At 47.5% G+C, this 23,218-nt stretch overlaps 2 protein-coding genes across 2 annotated transcripts; both read right to left on the reverse strand.

Moving 5' to 3' along the window:
- Nucleotides 1–2,116: 2,116 nt before the first annotated feature.
- On the reverse strand, nt 2,117–5,950 carry LOC104263816 (transmembrane protein 14C). Its single transcript, XM_059815281.1, has 4 exons — nt 5,858–5,950; nt 5,221–5,322; nt 3,177–3,261; nt 2,117–2,931 (listed from the first exon to the last, which is right to left on the reverse strand). The coding sequence occupies exons 1-4, from the start codon at nt 5,931–5,933 to the stop codon at nt 2,874–2,876; spliced, it is 321 nt and encodes a 106-aa protein (XP_059671264.1). The 5' UTR covers nt 5,934–5,950; the 3' UTR covers nt 2,117–2,873.
- An 8,988-nt stretch (nt 5,951–14,938) lies between these two features.
- On the reverse strand, nt 14,939–21,631 carry LOC104254381 (glucosaminyl (N-acetyl) transferase 2 (I blood group)). The gene is made up of 3 exons (XM_009808117.2): nt 20,716–21,631; nt 16,208–16,300; nt 14,939–15,129 (listed from the first exon to the last, which is right to left on the reverse strand). Exons 1-3 carry the CDS (start codon nt 21,629–21,631, stop codon nt 14,939–14,941), a joined length of 1,200 nt encoding a protein of 399 aa, XP_009806419.2.
- Nucleotides 21,632–23,218: the final 1,587 nt, after the last annotated feature.

Here is a 23,218-nt window from a genome sequence, read left to right on the forward strand (position 1 = left end):
CTATGGCAATGAAGGACAACCTCAGACTTTCTGTAACAGGCATAAATGCACTGGTTTATAATTAAAAAACAAGAGAAATTAATCACTTATCTCTAGTACAAGATGCCAGTGACTTAGTTCAAGCCACAGTCTGGTCAAGGAGTTAACTAATAATGTGTCCATAGCTCAGATGTCCTTAAGTCACCTAGAGCAGAAAAATAAATAGGTACTATTTATGGCACTAAATATGGCTAGAAGAAACATGCTGTCCTTACCACATGCTAATGAACATTCAAACTGTTTTGCCATAACCCTAACAGCCTTTACTTGTCCATAATCAAAGCATGACAAGTGTTAAATTCTTCTTGCAAACAGCAAGAAAAAACAGTAATAAGAGGCTAATAGGCTTTGTACAGTCATTTTAACTCTGATGATTCATTGATACACGTTGAACTGTTAGTGCAGAAATGCCATCAAATGCTCAAGAAATTTAATATATGCTGATAAAGTTCCAAGGGTGTAAAAAGTATGTAAGGCTCCAGCTTTTCTCTCCTTTGTCTGGATTACTACTGTTTCTCCTGAATATGAAAAGTGGTAACAAGAGTTCTACCAGCAGTTTTCAATTCAAGCTACTGCTTTCCAAAGCTCATGAAACAGCAGCAAGGCTTAACACTTCCGCCTAAGAGTTTAAAAGCTTATCAGTTCAATTCTATTTTCTATTATCTTTATTCCATTAAAGGACAATTGCAGCCCAAATTATTGAGTTACTTGATTTGAGACCAGCATTATACAATTAGAAAACTGCTGGATCATGGCTGTACTCAGTTTATTGCAGGAAATGCATTTATGTTTGAATCTTACTTCCACAGAAGATAACTGCTTCAAATGCAATACGAAGAGGCAAATAATCCATACGGTAGTTTGAGGAGAAGCGTCTTAAATGCTAATGTCTGGCTTACTGACCTTTTCAAGCTAAAGCAAAGACATTCAGACACCTGCCCACCAACGCTGGGTCCACAACCTCGAATTAGGCACTTAAAAGGATGAGTTATAAACAAACCGTCCGCTGTCCTGCGCACCCCTTGTTTCTATGCAGGGAAAGTAAATACGGGTGAGCAGCTGAAGCTCAACTCTGCAGGCCAATGAATAAAGGGCCCTAGGAAGGTGCCCTGAGTACAGTTCCCCCCCAAGAGCTCTCTCTGCCCACGCTCAAGCCAGCTCTGACCCAAATTGTGTGTCCTGGGACCAGGCTGCTCAAACCCTTGCCCTTGCCAGAGCTGCGGGACAGCTGTACCCGTGCCCAGACATGTCCCTGCTGATCTGGCAGCCAGCCTGCTGGCTTGGCATCCTGCCTCATCCCTGCGGCTTGCCTGGCAGACCCCTGCACTGCTGGCAGAGCCTGGCTTCTGCCACCGGACTGGCTCTGCACCTCTGGCTCAGGCAGCGCCAGGACACTGCCCTGCCTGTTCTGCTGCAACGAGGAAGGAGAGAAGGAAGACCACAATATGTCACCCTCCTGCTACGGTACTAGCCTGATACTTAGAGAACTCTGAGCAGCTCCAGAGTCTCACCAATCTAACAGATCCATCCCACTGCTTCCATCTCTCCCAGTACCAGCCACCAAAGAAGAAAGGTTGAGGAAATCAAAGCTCAGGATCTGTGCAAAAAGGGACATAAGTTAAACAAGACCAGAAAAGAGATACCTTACCATCCATGTGTAGCTCCCAGGATTACTTCTGTGTGGCAGCTTTATATTTAGAATGATTTCAGGCATCAAGGGAATCAACTGAGGACAAAGGCTGATCAACTGAGCCCTTCAGTCTTTAAATAAACTTTCACAGAGCATTTTTCAAATCTAAAATAGATGATTCCTCTCAGGGAAAAAAAAGGAAAAAAATTAATGTAACACTTGTTTCAGCATGAGGTCTGTATGCTTTTGTTCTCTATGCTTTCTCCCAGTTCATGGGATTTTTATATTTACGGGATACTAGATTAAGGGAATAGAATAGAGATAATTTATACAATCCAAGTTCAGATATATCCAGACACCCTGCAGGAAAGGTACCAAAAACGGTATCAATCCAGATGAACAATTAAAGGAAAAAAAAAAAAAGCTGTGTAGAACACAAAAGTTTGTAATAATAATTTGTTGGTTTATTTAGAATAACATTTTAATTCTCATGAAATGCAAGAGCTATGCCTACAATTCAGCATTATCTAATAAAGCGTACTTTTGGTTTATGAATAATAATCCGTAAAAGTGAAATGAATGACATTCAGCTGGGCACTTTTGCTTACAAGTAATTGCAAGTAACAGGTTTGCATTCATCGCATTACAGCTAAACCTTGACAGCCTGCTCCGTGATTGTGTTTTGTGGGGCCACGTTCTAACGCACAGGGAACAGAGTCCCTGGCTGATAAATATGATGACTGGATGAAATGGCAGGGAAGTGGAAGGGGAGAGGTAACGTAATCAGCATGTTTGTTATATTCATTACTAGTGACAAATTGGCAACTCCTCTTCCCTTGTTTCAGAGGTATAGATGATTTTAGAATGACAAGTCTAGATGTACATTTAAGCTTCAATCCTGCAACTGTCTGTATGCAAGTGCCAAGAGGTCTTTGCCTACAGTAAGCTGCAGGACCTGAAGCTAAACTAATGCTATGCTCATATTTTCTTGCTTCACAGTGCAGGAAATGTTAAGACAAATACCATTCTGGAAGACAAAACAAGGGCTTTCAATGTCGGTCCTTTAAAAACACAACCCACGTGCAGTAGGATATGAAAAATACAGTGCACAGACAGCAGTGCCTTTTCCACTCTTGTGTAGCACATTTAGGCAGTTGCATTTTCAGGCTTCTCAATGACGTATCTTCAAGTGCAAGATGCAGACTTATGGCTTAAGAGGCTTCTCCATGATCTGCAATCCAAGCCGTCCAACCATCAGTAAACTGTTGAACAGAATAATTGTTGTTGAAAAAAAAAAAAAAAAGGGAGGGAGGCAAAAATCCCATAAAGAACAAGAGGGAAGAAAACACTGACATGATTTCATTTAGCTGAACGCCACTGTAAGATTTCATTTTTCACAGAACTTACCACGTAACATTTTTAAAACAATATAATCCACAAATAAGTTAAATAAAATGCCTATTCAAAAATACAGAAATACAGACAAGAACAAAAGACAGGTGACTACCTGGCACCAGCAATTATCCCAGGCATTGCTTTTCTGGAGTTGTAAAACCTCATTCCCATAACAGCAGACAAGGTTCCAGATGCCACTGTCGAAAAGAAGCCCGGTCAGATCTATTTGAAACAGAAACACCAGCGCAGCACTGCAACGCTTGGACATTTAGCAGTGCCAACCCAACAGGCCTATGTCTACAGAGAGGAACGCCTCCCTCCTCTCCGCAAGGAAGCGTACGCAAACATTTTACTTCTTTTTGTTGCAAGTTTCTCAGCAGCGTTGGTAAGCATGCTCCGCTGCTCATTAGAGGCGAGTAGATCTCATCAGGGTTGAGGCCACTGTCTAATCGCCCACAACCTCCAATCCTCTGGGCAGATCACTAACCCTCCCTCAGTTTCTTCTCACTTGCAGAAAAATGATTATTTCCTTGAATATAGATAGGCTCAAAACTGCCAGAAAGCTGGGACGGTGACAAAGTTCACTATGTGGGAGGCAAATATTATTACAGTTGCCGTTTCTCTGTGACATTCTGAACTGAAAGGTGGCACTAACTACTACAACTAGAAATAAAACCACCCCACCTGAAAATACAAATTAGCAAACAGAAAGCAATCTAAGGGATCAAGCCGAAAGAGCGACTAACATTTTAAACATTACTCCAAATTATTTAATCTCGAAGTCTGGAAAAAAAATCCCATCGATATTCACATGAAAGTTACAGGGCCGTTGTTTCTTCGAAGAAGAAAGGCAGGTGGAGGTGTTGTAGACCCTTCTCCAAAGCTTCAAGTTTGTTTGCATCAGACAGGGCAAAAGGTATACTAAAGATATTCTGTCAAGGTTCTTTTTTGGATTTCTACCCGTGACGTAATGTGACCAACCTAAAGCTCAGGGGGAGCCGCAACGGCACATCGCAGCAGGACTGAGGAGGAATGGATGAATGAAGAGTTGTGCTAGACTGGGACACAACACCACTTTCAAGAGGTCCACTCGGAAGCACTACATGCACCACATCAGGATATAAGGAAGCTGCTCATCTTTCTGTCACGACTCTGCCTAAAAACTCGTGCCGGAGATGCTCAGCCACTCCCGCGGCATGCCAGAGTGGAAGAGAAGATTCACAAGCGGAAACTTTGCTTCTTATTGAGCTGTGTTTTACATTTTGTTCCTTACTGACAAGGCACTTTGGTCCTCTGCAGTATCTACCAGGGGCTTTACACAGCCTTTCAGCACATTACATCATCAAGCGCCATTGGTTTTAAGTAGTCTTAAATCACTGCAGTGCTATAGTATCAAAACACTAATAATACTATGGCATAGTTACAGAACTAGAAGGAACCTCAAGAGCACATCTAGGCTAACCTGGTGCCCAAAGGCAAGATCAGCTCCTGACAGATACTGGTCTAACCAATTATTAAAGTCCTGCAGCGATGGAAGTCCCGGAGGTTCACCTGATCTCTTCCACTGCTTCATTATACTTTCTGCTGTCATTTTATCCTTCTCATTCACCTGAAGGGTTAACTGCAAGCTAAGCCCACAACTTCTTGTCCCATCTACCATAAGCAAGGAGAAGAAATCGTTCCCTCCTTTCTTTTATATACTTCAGACTGTTTCTTCCACAGCATATGATGCATTAAAACATATATTGCTCTTCTTCCGAGATGCTTGTGCAAGCCAATATTCCATAAAGCCACATACTGCTTGTCACGGTGCTTTTGCTATTGCTAAAACGCCTATTCCATGACCACAGACTAAAAACGCTGCTTCACAACCAAGCATTTTTCACGTACATTTCCTGCGTCTACATTACTTCAACGCGGTATCTCGTCTGGCAGAGGAGATAGGTATTTCTCACCAACTCTGGCTTCCAGAAGGACAACCTAGGTCTTAGAACCAGGCACCGTGCTCTTACATAAATACCTCCTGGCTATGGGCAGGAGGTCCTGCCACCACTTAGCAATGTTTGTGTAAATAAAAGGGCACAGATAGGCTGAAACGTGCTAGAAAAAAGGTTACCACCAGTAATGCTTAGTACTCGGGTGCCGAGCAAACTCACCGAGGGAAAGCCACACATTCTTTGGATCTTTGGACTGCTGGTAGGCACCTAGTCCTGCTAAGCCACCGAAGAGAAGACCAGCTGCTAGAGAAGGGACGCTGCCTTGAATAAAATGAAGGATGAAGCAATTAGTGGAAGAACACATACAAAGGAAGTCTGCAAACCAAACAAAACCATTGCAAGGTCCCATTCACCACTATAAAAAAAAAAAAAAAAAAATCACAAACCCAATCCAAACCAAACTAAAAGTACCGGAGTGGGGGGTTTTATCAGTAAGATACTTGGCAGTCCTCAGCCGAGCACCGTCTCCATGCAAGAAGGCCTTCGCACGGTTCGCCGGAGTCACTCCGGGCCGCGGACCAGGACCCTCCGCCCGAGGCCCCGCAGCCCCGGCTGAGGCGGCGGCCTCCCGCGGGGCGCGCAGAGCGCCGGCGGACACCCCGCCACCTCCCGCGGCGGGGTCCAAGCCCCCGAGGTCGGCTCGGCAGCGACACAGCCCTCCCTCCCTCCCGAAGCGCCCCGACACCCGCCGCCGGGCCGGGGCCGGGGCCGGGGCCGGGGCCGGGCGGAGCGGAGGGCTGCTGCGGGCAGGACCCAGACGTCCCCCCCGCCCGCCGGCGGCGGCGGCGGCACCCACCTGCCTTGGCGTAGCCCACGACGCCGCCCGCCGCCACCAGCGCCGCGTAGCCGAAGCCCAGCCAGTCGTACTCCATCTGCGGGCAGCGGCAGACCCGGCCCCGCCGCCGCCCGCTCCGACCTTGGGCCGCCCTCCCCGCGCCGGCGCCGCCCCTCCCGGAGGTCCCGCCCGCCGGCCGTGACGGGCAGCCGGGGGCCGGTGCCGCCCGCCTCGGTGGCAGCCCGCCGCCTTGCCGGGGCCGGGGCCGGGGCCGGGGCCGGGGGTGAGGCGGGTGCGGGGGGAAGCAGCGCCGCGGCCCCTCAGGGCTGGCTGGGTGCGTGGGCTGCCGCGCGTCCCGGTCCTGCCGTTCCACGGGAGTAAGGCTCACTCCCCGGTTAGCGACACGGGCAAAACAGGCCCGGCTTCGGGAGAGTAATTTAATTTATTCCCGATTAATAACAGAGTAGGAAAGTAAGAAATAAAACAAAATAAAACCACCTCCTCCCCTTCTGCCGAGGCTCGGCATCACTCGGACTCCCCGGGGATGGGCAGTGGGGGTTGCGGTCAGGCCGTAAGGCCTCATCTCCGCTGCGCCTTCCTCCTCGTGCTCTTCCCTTCCTCCAGCGTGGAGCCCCTTCCACGGGAGACAGTCCTTAGGAACTGCTCCAGCGTGGGTCCCCCGCGGGGCCACAGGTTCTGCCAGCAGCCTGCTCCAGCGCGGGCTTCCCACGGGGTCACTGCCTCCTTCGGGCATCCACCCGCTCCGGTGTGGGGTCCTCCATGGGCTGCGGGTGGATATCTGCTCCACCGTGGACCTCCATGGACTGCATGGGCACAGCCTGCCTCACCGTGGTCTTCACCGCCGGCTGCCAGGGAATCTCTGCTCCGGCGCCTGGAGCACCTCCTCCCCTCCTTCTGCACTGACCTCAGTGCCTGCGGAGTTGGTGCTCTCACATTTTCTCACTCTTCTCTCACAGCTGCTGCTGTGCAGTGTTTTTACCCTTTCTTAAATATGCTATCATAGAGGCACCACCAGCGTTGCTGATGGGCTCAGCTTTAGCCAGCAGCGGGCCTGTCTTGGAGCTGTCGGGAGCTGGCTCTGCCCAACATGGCAGAAGCCACCCCTGCAGCCCCCCACTACCACAACCTTGCCACTTAAGCCCAACACAGATGGCAAAAGAAGGTGTCTGGATTCCCCAGAAACTCTGCTGACGACAGCGTGCACATGCTCAGGACGATGGTGACATGCTACAGGGCACAATCCCCCGCACCACGTGGAGCAGCACCCCCAGCACCGCACTGGACGCAGTCCCAGCTCCGGAGGGAGGGTGCAGCTCTCCTGGTCTGGGGCTGCAGATGTGCCTGAGACTGGTCGCCTGGAAAGCAGCTTTGCAGGAAAGGCCTTGGGCATCCCAGGGTGTCAGAAGTTGCCCATGAAGCAGCAACATGCCCTTGCAGCAAAGAAGGTAGACGGCTCCCTGGGCTGCATTAGCGAGGTCGAGGCGGGTGATCCTTCCCCTCTGCTCTGTGGTGAGACACAGCTGGAGCGCTGGTTCCAGTTCTAGGCTCCCCGGTGCAAGGCAGGCATGGACATACTGAAGCAGGTCCTGCAAAGGGCTATGAAGATGATTAAGTTCTTGGAGCATCTTTCATACAAGAAGTGGCTGAGAGAGCTGGGGCTGTTTAGCCTGGAGGAGAGGAGGCTCAGGGGCATCTTATCGATGCCTATAAATATCTGACAGGGAAGAATAAAGCAGATGGAGCCAGGGGCTTCTCAGTGGTACCCAGTGACAGGACAAGGGGCAATGGGTCCAGGTTGAAATGCAGGAAATTTCATTTAAACACAAGTAAAATAATTTTCATTATGAAGGTGGCCAAACACTGGAAGAGGCACTCGGGCAGTCTATGAAGTCTCCATCTGTGGAGATACTCAACACCCAACTGGACACAGCCCTGAGCAAGCTGACCGTGCTTTGAGAAAGGGGGGTTGGACTCAGTGGTCTACAGATGTCCCTTCCAACGTCAGCAGGTCTGTGATTCTGTGTGACACAAGCTCCATGAGATTGGTACAAGTTTCCCAGCCGATCTCTGCCTCCTTCCTTCCCAGCCGTGCTTTGAGAACTGAGCACTGACGTTTGTGCTTGTGATGAGATCTTTTATGTATTTTACAGAAAGGAAAATACCATGAGGCCCACCTGACACAAGAAGCAAATTACCTTCTGACCCCTGGCAGAGCTTGTTCATTAATGTGTACCCAAAGTTTTACCAAACTTGGCAAGTTTCAAGGCCTGCCTGTAGGACAACACAAATGACCTGTCGATCATGCTTTCTTCTTCGTGTTGGTTTTTTTTTCCCCCAACTGCACTACTGATGCTATGCTTGGGCCTGGATATACTTGCAAGGAAAAAGAATCAGAAGATCTGAAGCTTGCACACTGCAAACTGTGGTCAGACCAATTCCTTCACAAGGCAATGAACTTTCCTCCACACTTGCTTCCATAAAAGACTCCAAAAAAGAGTTGTGCAGGCTGCACCTTTGTTCTGTTGTATATGAATTGTTAAGGGACTAGCACAAATGTATTTCCACTAACAGAAAGTTACTACAGTTGTCAGGCTTTCACTAAACAAACAAAACACAACAAAACAAAACGAAAAAGGGCCACTTACTGCAGTTTTATGAGCTCTATGGCAAACCAGTATTTTGCCCCAGGTTATCTGGAAAAGAAGGCTTACACTGAATGAATAACACTCACCAAAACAGTATTTATATCCTATTTAGCTTATCAGCTCTTGACATTCTCAGTTCATTCTTTCATGGGCTGTGTTTTCCTTTTCCCTTCTTTGTTTTCCTTCTCCTACCTCTTCCCCACTTTTGTCCTAAGGTTTTCTCTGTCTTTTCAGCTGTCCTCACCTTCCCCATGTTCTCTCGTCCCCCTTGCTCTGAGCTCCATATATCCTCTTAAGACCGCCTCGGCTGCCCTTAATAGTGGGTGGATGGAAAACACTAAGAGGATGGATCACATTTGCGGAAGTTCGACATCTTTTGTGGAAACTTAATTTGCATTTTTGTGCTATTAGATGCGCTGCAAATATTTGTGTTTTAGGCACACAGGGCTTGCAGTGGAGCTTGAAGCATCTAGCCAATATAGTGCTAGTGACTGTCTGCAATGACTTGCTGATCAAAACCAGGCTGGCTCCTTTGTTTAAAGCAGGACCTTTGCTTTTGGTTTGACACACCTAATCAGATCAGAAGTAAGGTTTACCTGTTACTTACTTGATGCCATTGTTTTGCCTTGAATGCCTATTTCTAGACCTATTTCTAGTGCCTATTTCCAGCCTCTTCAGGAGCCCCTCCCAAAAATGACATTCACACACCAGCCAGTTGTTTATCATTCCTACGAGTGAGCCTTGGTGCTCACATAGCAAACCACCACGGTGCCATCTTAAAATTTCTGCTGGCAGTCACCAGCCATGAGCCAGCAGGATGTGCTGGGCCAAGACCTTCTCTTGGATGGTCCTCTGTTAGCAGAGGTCTGAATCATACCTGGCTCTAGCATGGGGAGAGGAAGGAGATGGCAAGCAAAACTATAGCTAGAGGGTGGGTGGCACTGCGAATACGGAGCAACGAAAATCCATCTTCATTCAAATCCATTAAGAACGGATTTATTTGCAAAGGGTCAGCAAATGTGCCTCTCAGGTGCAGAGCCTTAGTCAAGATGTTATGTTCATTAGATATTTGTATGTTAACAGGCTGGTTCCTAGTGGAAGCTGAGGACGTTATCGTATTCCTTCACATCATGGCATAATGCTGCGTCTTGACCTCTGCATCAGTGCGTGCTAACGGGCTGATCTTGGGACCATCCTCTGTGATTTTTGCAGCACCTGCAGCTTCTAATTAATCCCTTGTTTGGTGTTGCTGATGTCGCCGCTAACTTCACAGCTCACAGAAGGCAGGTCTGCCAGAGTGTCTGATGCTTTAACTGCATTAGAAGCCAGCAACTGACTCAGAAGCCAGCGAGAAGACAGTCCTACTGAAGACAGAGTACAGAAGACAGGAGGCTACTTCATTTTTATGCCTCCTGTGGCTATGCAATGATTTATCCATGTGCATCAAAGCTTCAGTCCTGCAGTTGTGTGTGCGAAAATGGTGGGTTTGTGGTAGCTGTGGCGCCCACAAATAAGTGAGACAAGGTTTGCAGGACAAGGCAGTGTACTTTAACAGAGGAGTGGGATATTGCAAGAGAGCAAACCAAACCAGACCACAAGCCCATTAAAGCGTGCTTGGCTTTTCCTCTGTTCTGTAACTTCAGTGTCACCTCTCCTTTCCTTCATTCAATTTCTGTTACTCATTTGGGGGAGCTCCAATATTGGACCCATATTAGTTGGCTACTATATGACCTCTAAGGTGATGCCTAATAGTAGTGGTAACACTGAAAACATGAATGCATCCACATTACTTTCTTGCCTTAAGTGAAGTTAAAAGGCTGCCTTGGTAAGCCTCTTTCTTTTTTCTTTTTCCTTTTTGTTTTTTTTTTCTTTTTTGTCACTAGACTCAACTTAAGCAGCTGCCTGGCTCCTAGTCCTGGGATCATCTCTGCCACCTCTTCTTTTGGGCTGGCACAAGTACTGCTTGGCCTCTTGGTTGAAGCCTGGGGAATTGATACTGCTGGGACGTGGACACACCTAGCAGGAGTGGGAACGGGAGGGCTGGGAGCCTGCTGGTTTGCAGAACTGCTGCCCGACATCGAGCCATGAGCTAGGCCTATGATTTACCCTCCCTTCTCTTTAAAAAGTTGTGCTTGTGGACCTGCTGCCAGGGAATTTAATTCAGGCCTCTAGACCAGAGCATTTGTGCAGATGCAGTTTGCAGTAGCAGGCTGAAGCCCTGCTGTGAACACGGTGAGGCACAGCGCTGTATCTTGCTGTTCTTGGACCCACTCTCACAACTGTGCTCCCAGGGACTCTTTCACAATTCCTGCTGCCTGGCATGTGCTGCTGGATGTTTTTGGCTGCTGCACATACCTCTGATGTTGCAGACACACACAGAACATACATCTTCCTTGGGGTGGGCGATTTTTGGAAGTATTTGGGTGTGTTCAGCTGAAAAGGAAATAGCATCAAGCCTGCAAATTACTTACAACAGGGAACAGCAGAGCTGTGGCCATGCACGTTGTGTAAGCCTGAAACTGCAGCTCCTGCCGATGTCGGCTGGCTCTGGGGAATGCGTGGTCACAGGGTCTCCGACCGCAGCAGCTCTGCTCATCACCCCATGCTGAGCGTTGACTGCACCAGCTCAGCCTGTTCTGCAGCCCTTTCTGCTGGCTTGGCTCAGGCCCTGGGAGCTAACTAGTGTCTCAGCTCACGTACTAACTTCACGGTACCGCGCTGTGGGGTGGAAAACGAGCACCTGACAATGCCTACTGGACCTGAAGAAATCGTCTTAGGAAGATGAAAGCTTGGGAAGAAACTCTCAACTCCCACATCCAACAGATACTTTAAAACCCTGTTCCACTTAATTTGATACTTAGCAAGCACCAGCCCTGTCAGCTCGTATGTCCTATTGCAAGCCCAACTACTATGCTGTAGAGCCGTGTAGCGAAGTACTCCATGTCTTGCACAACCACCTACTTGCATTAATAGACCAGTTAAGCACACCAAGATTCGTCCTAGGCTAAGACGACGGCAAACAAGCGGTGAAGCAAAGGTGATGTCTCTTCCCCACGACTGACAGAGGTGCAATGCTAGTTCCTCCAAGTGTCCTCTCCTCCCTACCTTACGTATGGAGTAACAAAAGAGGAATACACACTGCTTCTCTTGCTCATTTTTAATGTATTGAACATCTGAGATGCTAGGGAATGAAGGAAAAATGTTGTGGTATCTAGAACAGGCACAGAATTTTGCAGGGTCTTGGAGCTGCTCATACAGCATCATATGATATGTAAAAATGTCCTTAATGTTAGGAATGAGGAAAGGGGACTGTTGATTTTCATTCATGGGCATGAATCCTAACCTGCGATGCCAAAGTGATGACAGCCTGTGCAGACGTATTTGTCATGACTTCAGGGCTTTGTCCAGGGGGTCCTGAGCCCCTCCAAGGATGGATACTGCACAGCCTGTTCCCATGCTCGTTTGACGGTCCTTGGAGTCAAAAGGCTGTGGTTGCACATGCCTTAAATCTTGCAGTGATATTTTGCCTCCTTGTGTGAGGCGTACAAAAGCCTTTAGGAGCTCAATAAGCAGAAAGGCATCCAGTGGGTTGTCTAAGCAAGGCAAACTGACTTCAGTGGAAAGTGTGACCTGCTTGGAAACCTCGTTAGAGAGACCAAGTTCTTTACGTGCCCCATCCCAGCCAGCTTCTCAGTGAGAGATTGAACGGAACTGAAAACTTTGTTCTGCTGTTCATACTGATCCGGAAAGGTAGCTACAAGTTGCAGTGGGAAAGAGTTTACTTTTTTTTTCCCTTGACATAATTGTAGAAAACAAGGAGGTACAGACATGGGTTACGCAGAGAGCAAGCTCCCTCTATAGAGGTGCACCGCAGTTGCTGAACTGGATCACTGTTGTTACTGCTGTGCACAGGAGTCTAACCCTCCCTAATGTCCTTCCTACCACTCACCTCCTCCAGTTTTTTCATCTCTCCCTGTCTTTTGCTGCCATTCCAAGTACTGCTAATACTGTTAGGTCACATTGATTCAGATGCATTTGTTGAATTTGGCTGCCAGAAGTTGTTCTGTTCCCTCCTTTCTTTCCACATTACTTTGCAAAGAGTGATTAACTGTAATGTTCTTTCTTTAAAAAAAAAAAGAAGAGGCTGATGAGGCAGGTGTTGCACCCCAAAGTCAGGCACACAATGAAAACAAATTAATTGACTTCCAGAAAAATGTAAAATGGTGTAGCATTCATGAAAAAAAGCAACCCTCTAAATCATGGCTGGACAGAAATCTGGGTCTCTCAATAGACTAACCAGCTGTGATGTTTTTCTGGGTTTTTACTTAAACAGGTAATACAACCCAGCCTTAAAATACCTATATTTCTTCAGGGTCAGAGTACAACACCCTTTTACATCCAGTTTCAAACTGCCAAGCTTACTGCTTCTGCCTTTGCATGATACTTTGCCATTTGCCTGTGGAGCCCGAGCAATGAAATGCAATCTTGTTTGTACTCCAGGCTACTTCAAATATTCACATAAAATTGTGAGAATGCCTTTATTTTATTTGGGACATTTCAATTTGGGGAATATTCAGCTTGATAAAACAAAGCGGGGGCTGGTTCCAGACCCCTCAAATTGGACACCCTAAAACACCATCTTTAAAAGAACAACTCTCTGATGTACTTCTCTCTTCAGCTGCCACCACGGCAGCAAGTGAGCAAAGCCCTCCTCTTCTCCCCTCCCAAAAAAACTGAACAGGATTTCCATCAAGGTCCTGCTCTGGAGATAAATTCTTCGTTCCTTTCTGGAGGGATCTGCGTTATTAGGTGTTGGCAGCTATAAATGCAGAATAAGCTGACTGAAGCAGATCCTGCCTGTTCAGACCCTTCCCTGGGGGTTACCAGCCGTGCTTTAGGATGTCTGAATATGATGTGTTGTCATTTCTGAACTGCTGCAGGTTGCAATCCAGTTTGCTAAAAGACCCTGAAATTAGCAATGGTTTAATAAAGTTGATGGTAAATTGCTGGTACTCAAGAGGTACTCTGAGCCATCTTCACATGTTCAGAAGAGAGTCAAGAGAGCAGCACACTCTCCTTATATTCAGGCATCCCAATTTATACTGCTTCCATGCTGCTGACTAGGTCACCCCACAGTGCTGCTAAAATGCCCCATAAATACAACCATCATAGCTACAGGAAGAAGCATTCATAGTTTTGCTTCCTTGCTATGTTTTTTAGGACACGATGACCGGTACCTGTAACTTTTACCTTCTGTTTGCCATACTAAAATAGTCCCCAGCACTGATTTTTTTCTCTGCAGCATGCCTAGTCTGTTGAGATTTTGTGTGCTTTAAAGGGTTATGTAGACTTGGAAGGGAAAATCTGCTCAGATATTTGATGGCCCCCCTCTAGTGGCTGTTATTGGGGAATAAAAATAGGGCTGTGGTGAAGTGAACCCCAAGGTTAAGTATGTGCATTAACTATTATATTAAGACGAAAGGAAGTAAACTTGGGAAGCAGGCTTATGCCATATCAAAATATGACACAGAATTACTGAGTTATTGCCAAAACTCAGTTACTGCTCTTTCAGTCCCGAAAATATTTGTCTTGCTACTTCCTTCCCTGCTTTCCATCTCTCCCTCTGTGTCCTTACACATGATGATCTAAGGACACTGCTGGGCCAAAATCTGAGAATAGAGAGGTTTGGGTTTTTTTCCAGTTCTATTAGTTGGCCAAGTAAGACAAATATGCAAGCCCCCATTTTTCAGACACAGAGAAGGGCTCCTGTGCCTGAAAGCCTATCTGATTTTTCTAACCACACCAACTGATCTAGTAAAAGATGCTGTTCTCTCTTACAAACCTTGTCCTGACATATATTTAAAGAACAGGTAAGATCTGGGTAGTGCAGTATCTTTATTCCATTTCCACTACTCTTCCGTCAGTTCTCTGCATTAGTTATCGGTGTCTTTAACAAAACGGTATCTGTATGTATAGTCAGCAGCTGTGTTCCTGCTTTTAAGATCTTGCTGACTGTGACTCATTTTCTTTTTGCTTACTAAATGTGCACACTTGTCTTTTAGACACGAGAAGTGCCAGGGATGCATGACTCTGTTTATATTTTTATAGAAAAAGATAGCAAAGATAGTGTAGCAAGACAAAAGTCAGGGCTGGAAAACAGCCCATTAAAAATGGCAAAAGTGCAAAGCTCCTCCAGCTACAAAAGGAGCTTTGTCCTGGCGTTTCTTTTTGGATCTCTTGCGCTTTGGCCTCCAGGTGTTGAGTGGAAGGTGAGGTTTGCAGGCAGTGTGAGACAAGCCAGCCTGAGCTGCATCTACAGAACAGCCTAAAGAAACCCGTCTCAATGAGTTTTTGCTTCTGGCACAGCAGAAATTAAGACTGCTGCTGCTATTCTCTTGACTGCTTTTATTGATGTTGTAGCCTGGGGTTTTGCTAGCTAAAAATACCAGTTGGGTTCCACCTGAACCTCACTCTGGGACAAGGTTCTCTGCCGATGTCTCAGCTCTAGGCACTCCACAGTCAGGGGGTATGTTCTGAGCTCAAACTTATTTGCAAACATACAGGTGGAGTTAAAAAGCCACTTGAGGTCACCTGTTCCATATACACAAATGCCTCTGACGTAATGGCCTGCCAAAAGAAAAAGAAAAAAAGCAATGTCAGAATCAAGCATCCAAATAATTATTTTTGAGAAGTTTTATCTGCAAAGCCACTATAAATAATCATCTCCTACACAACAAACATGCTAAAAGGCCTACTGGACGGGCAATGGGAATAAGTACAAAAAATGGGATGAAATAAAGCAAGTTACTTCAGAATGAATAACAAGCAAAATAAGGAGATAGCTCAGAAAAGAAGTGTTACTACTTGAGACTCTTTCTCTGACAAGGCTGAAACACAGCAAAGGGGAATTGCCTTCTGTCAGTGAAGAGAAACCAGTACTTCTACTCATACTAGAATTTCCACTAACTAATTCTGGGTGATATTAGTGTAATTTCACTGATTTCAATGTAGTTATGCCGATGTGAAACTATTGTCATTGAAGCTGACTGAAGTTCTCAAGAATTTTCTCCTCAACACAAACAACCATGTTATGGATTAAGAATTCTTGAAATAAAATTAAGTGTGCTATACAGAAGATTATCTACTGCTAGTGTCATGTCATGAAGTAGCATGACATTGGAAAACTCAAAGCTCAACTATCATCTTCAGCGTGCAGGTCCTTAGGTTCCCCATCAGCTGTGGCTCTGGCAGGCATCGGTGCCCAGCTGAGAGCTGGGATTTGTCCAAGTTCTCACAGGACACCTGCCCTGCACGCTGCTGCTGGCTCTAGCGCATCTACGTCCCAGCGTGGGACATACACACGGGCTATTCCCACCCACCTGCAAGAAAATTCCCCCAAGGCCTTCAAGAAACTAGTCAGCTAACTCATGTGAGCCCTAAGCGCTGCCAAATATCCCCTTTCCAAGGCTGATATAGTCCATAAAGTTCCTGATGAAGAAGCAACTGTTCCAGCTTTTTCACTGTTTATGTGGCTACTATTATTCACATATGGACTATGAAGGAGATGACTCCTTTTTAATGTCTTCTCTCCGATGAAGTGCTGTCTCACATCATGGTTAGAGGCTGTAGGAGTACAGGAAAAACAGTTGAGTGTTTTTTCACTATATAAACAGGAAGAAGAAATGGAAAAAAATGTACACATTACCATGACAACCTCCATGGCTCTCTTCCATATCAATCCACTTCACTGCTTTCAGGTCACCTTCCCATGATGCGTTGGGCATGGAGCCCGGGACACCTGCAATTAGGTAACAGAAAATCAAATAATTAGTCCTTTTAACAGCTATGCGTTCAGGTTTATGTCCACTTTCTGCGACCTTTCGCCGTAGAGCTGGGATGAAATACTTAGGAATATGCATCAACAGATGCCTGGCTGCTAACCTTGTTGTCAAGTTTCTTCATTGAAAGCATCCTTCATGGCATAAACAAGATGTCAGCCCAAGAGACCTAAACATTTCACTTGAGAAATAAAATTCTTCTTTTGCAACAGCCTCAGTATGATACTGCATGTATGTATGATCACTCATGTAACCTTCCCAACCAACACTGCCCTCCAAGTGCTATTTGAACACTGGGCCACCGACACATAATACCTTCACATAAATTAAGTGGTAAATACTGGTTTTTTGGGGTTTTTTTAAGAAAAGAGACTAACAGAACAAGTTCAAGCATGATATAACTGGATGGAGCTGTTGAAACTCAGTTATAGCCTATAATATTATATAATAATATATATAAGTCTAGGCAGATCACAGGACCTATCATCTAGGAGATAAACTGGGAACAGGCCCTCTCCGTGCCAGTAAATGATCAAGTCCTGCTATAACCTGGGTAAACATCCATTTTAAGTAATTAAGAGGGAAATGCTGAACATTCAGTGGTTGGTATTTGCTGAAGAGTAAACAGGCAGCATGTACGCAACCTGTAGGCAACTGCTGTGAGTCAAGGGATTTTCACTATCTCCAGCACAATGCAGTAACTATAACAGACCATTGGTGTGGGATGAAGTCTTTGCCTTTGAAAGCAGGAGCTGATCAGGTAGGTACAGATAGGGAAACCTCCTTGCCCAATCTGTACTGCAGTATCGCATTCAATTCAGTAAAAGAAGTCTGTTGAAGTACTTCCTAAAACTGTCTTCAGAATACAGCAAAAAAAGCGCAAAGGCATAAAATAAGAAAAGCTTTCTATGAACTCATTCCTTTCAGCAAGTTTTGTCTTTCTTATTGGCTCAATCAGTTATTGGAGAACAAAGCGATGATACAGACTGTGTAACTGCCAGCGGATGTACAAACCCTTTCTCTAAGAAAAGCTGCAAAAGCCCCAATTTCTCAGTGTAGCACAAACACTTGTATATAACTTACTTGCCTACTTGGAAGAAACTAACTGTCTTTTATTCTTTCCTGCCCAGCAGGCAATGACCGTAGTGCTGCCCCTGAGCTATCAAATGGCAGAACAGGCAACGTGTGGGGAGCCAATGGGCGTGCCAGCAGGTACAAAAATACGGACATTATTTCTGCTTTCTCCTAATGAAGCTGAAAGCAAAGAGCTTTAAGGCCAAGTAGTCCCCTTCCCAATTTTCATAACTTCACTTAAAATGTGTATTAATATAGACTATTTATTTTGCTGGTTAACTGCACTCCTAAATGCAGTGATTTGCCAGCAGTTCTGTAAAGCAAAATTTCAGCTGGTGACTGCAGCACACCCAGGAAGCCTTTGGTGCCAAAATGGTAGCTGCGAGAGTGTCATCATCCCAACCTTGGCGTTTTCTAAAAATTAAAGGTGAAAGCAAAGTTAGATTTTGTTACAATTTTGTTTTTTTCTCTTCCCTTCCCAGATGGCAACAAGTACAGTACATCCACAGTTACCGTAACCCAACAACTGTTTTGCTTGTGAAGGACAAAGCAGAACCTAAAAAAAGCACTGTATAATGTCAGGGGGGGTTGGGGGTTGGGGTTTTTTGAAAAATTGGATGGGATTAGGTTAAACATCATGGTTTTTTTCTGTTTGCTTGCTTTGCTCTGTGTTTTTAAGGATAGCTTGTTCCTGGTAAGTAAGGATGGTTGCTTGCAAATACAGAGTCATGACTTTTATATCAGATACAAAAGACTGTATGATCCAACAGCAGAACCACTATAGCACTTTGCCATGAACAGAGATATGTGGCAGCTATAACCAGAACTTCACAACCTTGTTTCTCCCCCTTTGTGTACTGGGCCATTATCAAATAAAATAACATGCCAAAAAATGTGGTTTTGTCCTAGGGCAAATTCAGAAAATACTACTCTTTCGCAGAAAGCATTAACCTAAAGATAAGACTTTATAAAAGACAAAAAGAGGCAGTGATGGCAAGGGATTAACACTTTAAATGGCCTGGGACGTGCATTATCATCCCAAATTAAAAATCTGTTCGCAACAGATGGCACTAAATGTGGTGTGCAGAAAGACCTGGAAAATGCTGACATGGTGGGAATGCAGAAAGATGACAAACAAAACAGAAATGACCCCAGCACATCCACTAAAACACTGGAAGGCACTGCCTTCCAGGAATACAAAACTACTGACTTCACATTATTCACCATCTCCCAAATTGCATAAACTAGGCATTTTTGTAAGTTAATTAAAGAGTGGGGGAAAATGTAGCTCAGCACTGGGAAAAAAATGGATTTACCACATTTTCCTTTAAGTACGTGTTTGAGCGACTGATTTCAGATTGGGAAGCTGTTCTGGGGTCCTGCTCTTATAAATACAGTTTGTCTGAAAAGTGGTGCTGATGGTGAAAGTTAATATAAACTTCGGCATGAGTTGCTCACTCTCCTTTTGCCCAGCTCTCGTCTCCCACTCCATCGAGGTTAACAGAGTTTTGTCCCTGAAAACAAGGAGGGGGGAAGAGCCGCCTCGCGGGCAGCAGTACTGAGCACTGCGCTGGTAAGGAGTTTTTCACCACCGGTTCTTAGAAACAGCTGCCACCAGAACTGCACCACTCGGGTGTGAAGACAGTCACAAGTGACTGGAAAGACAGGCCAGCCCCTCCAATGCCTTTAATTTCATGACTTCCCTTGGTGGTGGAGGTTTGGAGACAGGAAAAACACAGCTTCAGAGTCTGGACCTCATCCACAGGACAAAGGCAACATAACGTCCTTCTCTGCTAAGCCCTTCCTGGTTTTTTGCCATTGCAATTCCAGTGAGAGTTGATCTGCATGCGTTGGTTCCAAGAGGCAGTCCACTCCCTTTCCTCGTTGCATCGCTACCATGTATTATGAAGATGAACATCCACAGCTTACACAAAATGAGCCACTGCGTTGGCATTCCTGTAACATGCACATAAACCGACATTGGGCTGGAAATCTTGTGGCATAAAAGGCTGTCTGATTTGCCTTGACCTTCCAAGTCCCGTACCTGTGATTCCCAGGATCAAACCAACACATCAGTTAAAACCTAGCTGCCAATGGGCTAGTCTTCACCAGTCCCCTGAAGCAGCCTGCGCTTCCTTGCCAGCATCTCTCTCTAGGGAAGGGGACAATTTCTTTACCCCTCTGTGCCACCAACTGGTCCGAGCTTTTTTCCTGCACTTTATAAGCTGGTGCACAGGCGTTTGTACTTCAGAAATCTGCCTGAAATGGTGTACATACCACCCTTACGATGATTATTCTGCAAGACCTGGTTGAAATCAACCATAACTTTTGCTGGACTTGGTATTTATGTTTGGGAAACACGCAGCACTTGGGGTGGGCCATGTATAGGTGGGAAAGTGCGTACCCTCTCCCCTACATGTGAAGGCAGGCAGCCCACCGGTGTGTGAGAGGAACCTGGAAATTCACAAACCCCTTTGGTGGCTTTTGGAGAAGCAAGATGGTACAAGGAATTACATGTGGGACTAGTGAGAGAGTATGGACGAAGAGGGTGGAAGCCAAGTGGATGACAAGCTGCATCCCTGGGTCTTCACAGGGCAGGGCAGCTGCTGCTAACCAGGAAGGCATGTGGCATCCCTGAACCCACCACACTGCAAAGCCCACCACCCCTGGGACCTCCCTTACGCAGTCATGGGTGCTGTTCCCACCAGGAGACAGCTCAGCCAAGCGGATAAATCTCAGGATCACAGAATCACAGAATCACAGAATCACTAAGGTTGGAAAAAACCTGTAAGATCAAGTCCAACCAACAACTAACACCACTATGCCCACTAAACCATGTCCCACAATGCCTCGTCCACACGTTCCTTGAACACCTCCAGGGATGGTGACTCCACCGCTTCCCTGGGCAGCTTATTCCAGTGTCTCACCACTCTCTCAGTAAAGAAATTTTTCCTAATATCCAGTCTAAACCTCCCCTGGCGCAACTTGAGGCCATTTCCTCTTGTCCTGAATGAGGACATTGAACTCAAGGAGGCTCAGTACGCCTTCCTCGTTTGCCACTAGTGCTGCCAACACGGGCTGTCACCTGCCTGGGTGTTTCTCCATGTGAAACAATGGGAGTGGCGACAACCCGCTGGTGGGCACCACCAAGAGCCACAGATGGAAACACCTCCATGGAGAGGTGAGACGTGGTGGCCACCACTCAGAGCTGGCACCACGCAGCGGCCAAGTGGAGGCAGATGCCAGAGCAGCAGGTGCCGGGGTGGGGACACCCAAGCCCTCGCCGAACCTGATGTCCTACCTGGGATCCTGTTGAGCGTCACCCAGAAGTGCTCGTCGGGGCTGTATGTGTCCTCGGACCAGGCCAGCAGATCAATGGCACGCTGGTCCCGCAGCACAAACTCCACGAAGGGACGGGTGACGGCCACGTACGCAGAGCCGAAGTAGAGGGTGATGTTGTGGGGTGGGGGTGCCTTGTGCAGCCGGGGGATGACCAGCCCTGAGGCGTTGTGCCCAGCACCCTCCCTGTGCACATATTTGGTGCGTGCAGTGACGTGGGGTGGCGGCAGCACCCCGGGGGTGATGTTCTTCCCCCCAAGACCCTTCAGCAGCCGGACGATCTCCCGGTTGGTCTTCAAGGGGAAGTCCTGGCCGCAGGTGTTGAGCAGGTAGCGCCAGGGCACGGCCGAGGCCAGCAGGTCTCTCATGCAGTGGAGGTCGGCCCGCAGGCGGGAGACGCCGCCGTAGACCACCCGCTCCGCCCGGGAGGCGAGGAAGGCGTTGGGGAAGCAGCCCACCAGGCGCCGCACCGCCTGCCAGAAGGGGCCCGGCGCCTTGGCGTCCACGTGGATGCAGTAGACGTTTTGGGGCATGTACACCGCCCTGAAGAGCCGCTCGAAGGTCTCGAACTCCTTGTGCAGGGTCATGACGTAGGCAACGGGGAAGGCGGCCTCCTCGGCCGAGAGGGCGCGGGTGATGTAGCGGCTGCGGGACACATACGCGCTGCAGGGGCCTGACCCCGGTGCTGGCTGCAGCTGCCTGCCCCTCAGGTGGGGAGCCTGCCCGGCCAGCAGTGTGCCGCACGCCCGCTCCAGTGCCGTGGCCTTCGGGGAGCCCCCACTGCCCACCACTTGCCACCCGCCATGCCGCAGCAAAACGGCAGTCCCCAGCAGCACCATGGCGGCCACCAGCAGCCCCACTGCCCGCCGCCACCGCATGGCCCGCACTGCCGGCCTCTCCCCACGCCTGGCCTGGCCGGCACCTCCCGGGCCGAGAGGACACAAATGCAAGGCCGACCCGTGAAACGCACTGCCTCAAGCCACCTCCCACCCTTGGGAAGGGCAGTCTCTCCACCGCCCACAGCTGGCCCAGCGCCCCAGGGTGCTCCCTGCGCCTGCCGCCTTCATGGCGCGTTTCCGGACAGAGCCCCCAGGCTGCTGCTGGCAGTGCTGGGGGCAAGGGGACGCAGGTCTCGCGGGCCAGCCCTGCCTTCTGATGGTGGCCACCACACTTGCAACCATCCTAACTGCATGAGAAGACCCACTTGTGAATACAGGGCTTCACTCCCAGGTTCATCCAAACTATTTTAGTCCCTTCCAAGTTCTCCAACAGCAAATTAGGTTTGGTTTGGGTTTTTTTTCAACTTTTGTCATCTTACAGAACTGCAATAGGGGGAAATCAAGGAGTTCAGCTGTCAGTGTTAGGAGGATGGCGAGAAGCTGGTGAGTAAAAGTGGATAGGATGGAAATGGTCACCTCTTAACTCTGTACAAGAAAAGAATTTGTCTGACCAGGCTCATAAGACAGCATGCAAGAATGATTTGCTCTGAAATCCTGGTTTGTCTGTTCTTGTTTGTCTTGCAAGACAAGTTCTCCCACCTGTTCATAGGAGGGAGGTGGCTGGTAAAGATACGGGGGAGTCCCCAGAAGAAGAGATTTTCTTTCAAGATGAAATTGAAACAATGGAGAAAAAAAACCACCGCCCCTCCTTAAAAATTTACAAAGGCTCAATTTTGTATTCTGCCATCATAAATTTCCATTTCAGTGGGGTATGTCAATGCAAAAATACGTGCTTGGAGGGGCAAGGAGTTACGTAAAATAAACTCAAGATTGTCAAGCTTTAAAGCAGACCTCAGAACCTGGAGAGAAGGAAATAAAACTCAGGAGAAAAAGCAGCTTATTTAAAACTACTTCTTTCAAGACAGTGGTCTGAATTAAGGCAATGCATGCTGTCTCCTTGAGCCGTCACGCTGTTGACAGTCATAAGAGAGCTAAACTGCACCTCCCGTGTTGACTCATTTGACGGATAATAAGGAAAGGGTCTCAGTTCTAGTAGCTTCATTCAATTATATGTTTTGAAGGAGGTTTTTCTGAGCTGTTGTTGACCCATAAGCGAACTCTAGTGTCTTTGGCAGGGTTGCAGTCCTGCATCAGAGGAGCTGAACTCTCCAGGGCTGTTCAGGAAACACCTTCTTCCCAGAGTGGGAATGAGCTGGACCTGTGGGGACACGCTGGGCGCCGAGGACAGCCAACGGGAGAGCTGCTCTACAGGAAGCGCCGGTGCCTACCCCAGCACCCGTTCCAGCATGATTCTGCCAACTTCCACCCCAGCTGCCCAGGTGGGTGCTGATGTCAGGGTTTGTCTCTCAACACACATAACGCAGCCTTAGGTGTGGTCAGATGAATTTGCTTGTGGGTGAAAGGAGGGGACAGGTTCATGTAGCCTGACTGGAGCTCCCCCCTAAGAAAAACAAGGGCTGTTGGCAGCTCGGCATCTGGGAACATCAAGAAAAGTCTCTGTTACTG

The sequence above is a fragment of the Gavia stellata genome, chromosome 3, assembly GCF_030936135.1.
Source record: "Gavia stellata isolate bGavSte3 chromosome 3, bGavSte3.hap2, whole genome shotgun sequence".
Taxonomy (NCBI): domain Eukaryota; kingdom Metazoa; phylum Chordata; class Aves; order Gaviiformes; family Gaviidae; genus Gavia; species Gavia stellata.